This window comes from Plectropomus leopardus, chromosome 21 (assembly GCF_008729295.1).
Source record: "Plectropomus leopardus isolate mb chromosome 21, YSFRI_Pleo_2.0, whole genome shotgun sequence".
In the NCBI taxonomy this organism is placed as follows: domain Eukaryota; kingdom Metazoa; phylum Chordata; class Actinopteri; order Perciformes; family Serranidae; genus Plectropomus; species Plectropomus leopardus.
Genome location: NC_056483.1, coordinates 7,123,244 through 7,130,120, shown reverse-complemented (window position 1 = coordinate 7,130,120; position 6,877 = coordinate 7,123,244). Strand labels below are relative to the sequence as shown.

Below are 6,877 nucleotides of genomic sequence, written 5' to 3'. Positions count from 1 at the left end.
ATGGGTAAAATTTAATGTATCATTTAACAACAGTGAATGATCAGAGGCTCTTTTATTTCTTAGCAAATACTCAGTTTCAGTTTTACTGGCTTAGATTCAGTACATTCACCATAAAAGGCCAAATCCCCATTTAGTAAAGCATGTTTTAAAAAAATAATAGTAATTTGGACTTTAATCAGACTTTTATTTTTTATATAAAGTTACATCACTCTGTTTGGTGAGACCTCTGAAACTATAACATGTCGAAAGAAAAATCCCATCACACACTGCCCTCAGGTGTGGTGCGATTTGTCTAACGCCCTCTAGGAGGCGAACTGATAAGGCAGACTGTTTGAAGACACAGCGGCATCTAGTGGATCGTTTTAGCTTAACATACCTAAAATAAATGGTAGAGGCGGCTCATTCAGATTGAGTTCAATTCAACACATTTTTTCATTAAGATACAGTGACTCAAAATGTGCTTGTTGAGCAGGACATTAAAGGGTTAAGCAAGTCTTTTGACTTAAAAAAAAAAAATCTAAAACTTTGCAGCTTTATTCATTTCCTCACCACTCTTCGTCTGGGTGCCACCCAGGATAAAAGCAGGTATCCCCGCGGCCGACGAAAGGATCCAAATGCACACGTTGATCATCTTCGCTTTGATCGGAGTGCGGAAGTCCAGGGCTTTTACCGGGTGGCACACGGCCACGTAGCGATCCACACTCATCATGGTGAGAGTGAAGATGCTGGTGAACATGTTGTAGTAGTCGATGGAGATGAAGACCTTGCAGACCACCTCACCAAAAGGCCAGGTGTTCAGCAGGTAGTCCGTGCTCTGGAAGGGCATTGTGGTGGTGACGAGGGCGTCAGCGAGCGCTAAGTTGAAAATGTAAATATTTGTGGCGGTCTTCATCTTTGTGTACCTGTTAGACATGTAGAACACAAGGTTTCCCGGTAATAGTGAAGAGGAGAGAGACGACCTGAGCTAATCAACCGTCCGTATTACTCGGCTGGCTCTTTAGAGGACCTTCCCTCTTGGCTCATTATTAATTAAACATTGTCTATTAGTCCACACTGCTTCTTGAATCTGTAATGTAATTTTTCTGATTCACACTTCATTGTTATGTATAGCATGCTGCCGTTTGCAGGTCATGTGTAGCCAACTTGCTTTCCCTTCATTAAATTATAATACCAATAAAGCAGTATGTGATGAATTCTGCAAAGTTTAATTTTAAAATTGAATTCAAAGCTTTAATATTTTGCCCGTGTTGGTGCCAGCAGGATGTTATGAAGCATTGGGATTAAACTGAGATCCTTCAGAGTTGCCTTTTCTGATTCATAGTGACTAAGTAATATTATCATGGTTACAGGAAGCGATGCGATTTTTTTGTTTATAATAAAAACATGTTAGTTATCACATGGAGCATTTATTATTTATAATCAAATCCGTATATAAAGCTACACATGACATCACCACAAAATCAAAAATACTAATTTTTCCTCTTACTCATAGTTCTATTTATAAATCTACATTAGATTATTTTGGTGTGAGTTGCCGAGTGTTGGAGGTATCGGCTGTAGAGATGTCTGACTTTAATAGCATATAATAGAACTCTATGGGACTTAGCTTGTGGTGCTCAAATTGCCAAAAAAAAAAAAAAAATCAACAGCAATGTCTCCTTCCAGAAATCATGACTTGCTTACTCAAGATAATCCACAGACATTGTGGTGAACAGTTTCATGTAGGAACTAATTTCTTTCGACTGAACTACACCCATCAACAATCTACTTCCCAAAGATGGTTTCTGTCATTTTAGGTAGTTCATATCACGCTGCTGTATGTTCAAGCATTTGTCTTTCTGATAAGTTCTGTTATGTTGTCAGAAAAAGGTTGTTTTATCTGACAGCTGTGCTCGCGATTTGTCAAAATGGTGTTTATGTGGGAACTCGATACTGGGGGAGATCACTACTGAGCAGACTCTGGCACCGAATGACGTCACTTACACAAGGTGGCAGCAGCCATATCTGGGATATTTTGGCTTCAGTTTGTTATAATGGGGGTAAGAGGGGACATGTCGTCCATTGTTATACACAGTCTATGGGTGATAATCATCTGTGAGTTCATTACATGGAGCAATTACAATCACAATACATGTAGTCATTTGACCCATTGTTCATATAAAAATTTTGATTAAGGTGGTTTTAATAGTACCAGCCATTAAAGCCATAAAGGGTTAACCACCATGTCAGGTACTTCTACTAACGGCTTACAGCTCAACATCTAATATGTGGCCTACGCTCTCTTTGTAAGTGCTGGATGAGGGTAATTTCAGATATTCGTTTGCACTAAATCAACATGAAACGCTTTTTTCCTGCTGCTGAAGCATCCTCTACGGAGCAGCTACACAGTGAAACGAACAACCTTTTCTGTAACTGAAGAGATGAAATTGGCTTCTACAGACAGGCATCGCAATCAATCTGATTTGAGGTAATTGTTGTCTACTGTCCCAGACATTCTGGATGCCACTGCTGCGTTTCACATTACATCAAAGGAGATTTATTGGCTCTCACACACCATAAATAAAGGCCAATGAGGTGGAAGCAGGCTATCAGCTTTGACAAAGCACCACAGGTTTCAACTGTGATAAATATTGTGTCCAACAGAAAGATTTACACAATATTGTTATTATATTTTGGAGGCCTTGAGGGTTATTAGATTCATAAAACAGGCAAGTTTTGAAGTAGGCAGAATCAGTGTTGCCATTCTTTACACATTAACATTGAATCAGAAATGAAAGCATTATTTAAAAAAAAAAAAACCTCCAGTTTTGTCTCTCTGTATTCATATATATATATATTTGGAGAAGAACAGGGTTGGTTGTTACAGTCATTAGACCTTGCTCACTACAGGGTACTGCTTTAAGATGTTGGTAGGACTGTTAAAAGTTTTAGAACTGGGGTCAGAGGTCACCCACAGGGTCTTTGCAGGATTAAGGGCCAATTCATAGTTTTTCCATTCATGTGTCCGCAAGGTTCTGCTTTTGTCCTCATGACGTGAATGTCATCATTCACCCATGTGACGTCCCTGTGCAGCTCTTTTTTTTTTGTGAGTGCTCAGACTGTGCACCTAGCAAGTACACTGACTGTGCATGCTCTAATCTCTTGTTCCAATCTCCGGTCCAAAACACTTCAGTCAAGCCAGCTGCAGCCACCACACCACAATGAAGTGGACACAGACATTCCCTCCAGATCCTGCAGTTTCATTTTTACCAGTTGTTGGCAGGAGAAGGACCATAAGCCCTCCGTTTACTGCTGACGGTTGACACGGACCATAAGTGTACTATGAATAGAACAGTGTCGCATCCGCACGATTGCAGCTGTCTGCAGACGTGCAAAAAGTATGTCCAAGTCTTAAGACACTTGACAGCGAGGCGAATGAGGGGGAATGACATGCAGCAAAGGGCTGCAGGTTGGAATCAGGAGCACATTTAGTGCAATAGCTGATTCCCCTGAGATACACCACAGAGCGTCACAGGAAGTCATTCCTGCCTGTGGCCATCAAACTTTACAACTCCTCCCTCAGAGTGTCTGACTCTGAGTCGATAGACTGTCACTTGGACTTCATGCACTCATCTACAATTCAAATTCCATAATTTATTCATTATTACTTAAAATGCGCAAAAATATTGTTATAGTGCAACAAAACTTTATATCACTGTCTTAACTGACAAATTTGGTGAAATATTTTAACTACAGCATTCCTCTGTGCAATTACTCAAATGTGCAATATTCTCCGAACTCTTAAACATAAGTTTTATTTTATATGTTACACACTGTATATATTGCATATATTCTTATTGTTATTCTTGCTTATGTATATCTCTGTTGTTCATTGTTGTAGCTTTGCACAAATGTTTATTATATTTTTAACTTACATACTAGTTTTATACACTGCATTGCAGCATAAGGCACCGTTTTATATTTTACACACTTTAGACACTCAGCACATCATCCATATTAGAATTTAATATTCAAAGTTAGTGCTAATTGTCTCACTGTATTTCTTACATTTATATTCTTACACACATACTCAACATACTATACATACTTTATGTTAGATATTTATACATTTACATACTGTGCTAACTGTTTACTCTGACTGGATTTCTATTCTATATTTTTATATACTTGCACTGGTACTTATTTCTACTTTCAATAATTCTCTATGTTGGCATCAGAATGACTGTAATGAACCAAAGTTTCCCCACAGGGATCAATAAAGTGTTTCTGATTATGAATCAAACCCATGCCACTGCAAAGGACTTAGCCTATATGGGGCTAACACTACCATGTAAGCCAGAGGTCGCTGCAGAGTGAGAGTACTTTTTGTACTAAAACAACTGAAAGGTACAAGGGGAGAGGTAGGAAATAATTTGATTGTTTGTTTCTACAACCATAGACTAAATAAATAATTTCCATAGCTACCGTGATGTCACTCACTGGTTTCTGGACTGCTGTTTTGAAGCTTTGAGTCGAGCATTTTCACCATCTACATCTTGTTTTTTTAGAACCAGAATGGCCATAATTGAATGAGAGGTTGGAATAAAAAATAGTTTAGAAATAGAAATGAGTTATAGAGACCAAAACTGTTTTTGTATCAAGCTGTAAACATGTTTTTCTCTGCTGTAAACTTGGGCATTTTATCATGGGGGTCTATGGGGATTTATTATGTTTTGGAGTCAGCCTCAAGTGGCCATTTGAGGAACTGCAACTGTTTCTGTTCCACATTGGCTTCATTTCACAGCTTTGGAGGTTGCTGCTTGGCTACAACATGTGGTTGTTAGCTTAGTCGCTTGCAAAACATCCCAGTAGAGAGATGCTTGTCACATTCTGTTTTTTGGGTTGGTTTTTATATGTTTCGTTGTTTATATAATTCCGTAAAGATAAAAGAAATTAACTTTCAGGAACGATTTTTCCTGTTTATGTTCTCTCAATGCAGGAGATGTGTTAGGTTGTTCCATTTCAATTAAACATTTCAATGAAATTAAACTTTGTAAATTAATTTCAAGCCTGCATTTAATTACAATCACATCAGGACAACCAACCCTTAGTCACTTGCAAACACATTTAAAGGGAATCTATTGTGCATACAATTTTTGAGTGATTTACATGAAAGTAAAAAGCATGACAGCCGGCCCCATTCTCCCCTACATATTGTCCCTCCCATTTAACATGCACATTGATGCCAGCTCTTTGAATGACATTTGGATAAGTGGGCTTTGGAGTAATAGAGTTGCCATTAAAGAGCACTGAGGACAAACATAACATAGACCAGATGGCCTCGAGGTCACTGTGAAAGCCCAAGGGTTGGTGCCAGTGTCCTCACCGCAAGTAATAACATTTACAATGACTGTGGAGGAACATATTCGTCTGGCTGCACCTCTGTTGTTTTCTGTATTTCTTAAAGCATATGGCATAATTAAGCATCCTTGCACGTGGAAAAACTAATCTTTTCTCAAACACCAAAAAAAGCAACCTAAAATCATTATAACATTCCTATTGTATTGCTATATAGAATTACAGTGGATTTCTAGGCACTCCGTATAGTTACTGTACTGTACACCTTTCTTGTATTTCAAAACGACCTTACCTGATGATGACATACATGACGAGGCAGTTGCCCAACAATCCGACCACAAACACCACGGAGTAGACTGCAGTGATGATGGGGATGATGGGAGACATGCCCTCCGACTCCCAGCTGTCATCGTGGGTCACATTGCGGCTCTCGGAGTATCCGGACATCCAGGCTGAAGAATTCAGCGGACAGTCCTCCAGCAGCGAGGAGAGGCACTTATTGTCTTCTTTGAATATTTCCACTGGAGTGCTTTCCATTTTTGATACCTGTTTGTTAAAAAAAAGAAAGAAGAAGAAGCTCCAAAATAAGATTTTAAAGTGGATTAATTGTTTTACGTGGCGAGCAGTGATGTGCCTATTAATAAACTGGGCAAATAATGTGGTGTGACTGAGCCAGAAAAACGCACCAAATTACTAATACCCAACAATCCGACCACAAACACCACGGAGTAGACTGCAGTGATGATGGGGATGATGGGAGACATGCCCTCCGACTCCCAGCTGTCATCGTGGGTCACATTGCGGCTCTCGGCTTTCAGGTAAAAACGTCAACACATTACTGTAATTTGCAGCTCGCTGGTTACTCACCTTGATGGACCCGAATCAGCGGACGCAGTGTGAGAAATATATCTGATTAAAAATGTATTCAGCCTGGTTGTTTTCTTCCGTGGTGAAGGATACAGCGCATCAAAGTTTGTGGATGGCACTGCGCGCCCGGAGAGGAGCAGCAGCGGTTTGCGGACACTCGTGCACACGCACTGATGGAGAAGCGGCGCGCGCAGTCAGGCTGCCCCCTGACTACACACACACTACACCCCCCTACACACACACTTGTACTCCTACATTTGTGAGGACCCTCGTTGACATGATGTATTCCCAAGAACCTTACTCTAAACCCGATTCAAACCTAATAGTCTCCTTCCCCGCTAATACCTTTTTTACTGATCTATGGTGTGTGTGATTTTAAACAGTGATTTTTATGATTTTGCTATGCATAATTTACACTAATAGCATGAGGCTTTTATTTTATCATTAACTATTGTTGTGTTTTAATGTGTTTTAAATATTTTAGAACTTAATTTAACATTAAGTTCCAGTGTGTAGGATTTAGAGCGATGTATTGGCAGAGAGCAAATATAATCTTGTCGCCTTGTTAGATTTCCTCTTTTATTATTTTTATTGTCTTTTAATGCATTTATTTTTATATTTGCTAAAAACTTCTAAAAAATAGCTTAATTCTGGTGCTATAAAAATAAAGTTA

The 6,877-nt window shown here is 39.2% G+C and overlaps 1 protein-coding gene across 1 annotated transcript; it reads right to left on the bottom strand.

The window, feature by feature from the left end:
• Positions 1-517: 517 nt before the first annotated feature.
• LOC121960972 (kappa-type opioid receptor-like) lies at positions 518-6,271 on the bottom strand. The gene is made up of 3 exons (XM_042510876.1): positions 6,205-6,271; positions 5,630-5,883; positions 518-902 (listed from the first exon to the last, which is right to left on the bottom strand). The coding sequence occupies exons 2-3, from the start codon at positions 5,872-5,874 to the stop codon at positions 518-520; spliced, it is 630 nt and encodes a 209-aa protein (XP_042366810.1). The 5' UTR covers positions 5,875-5,883; positions 6,205-6,271.
• Positions 6,272-6,877: the final 606 nt, after the last annotated feature.

What these genes read in the sequence shown, in the direction of transcription:
- LOC121960972 (XM_042510876.1), bottom strand. Translation starts at nt 5,874, where the DNA reads ATGGAAAGCACTCCAGTGGAAATATTCAAAGAAGACAATAAGTGCCTC. An exon ending in GTCATGTATGTCATCATCAG is followed by an intron (nt 903 to 5,629) that starts GTAAGGTCGTTT and finishes CATGTCTAACAG; the next exon opens with GTACACAAAGATGAAGACCG.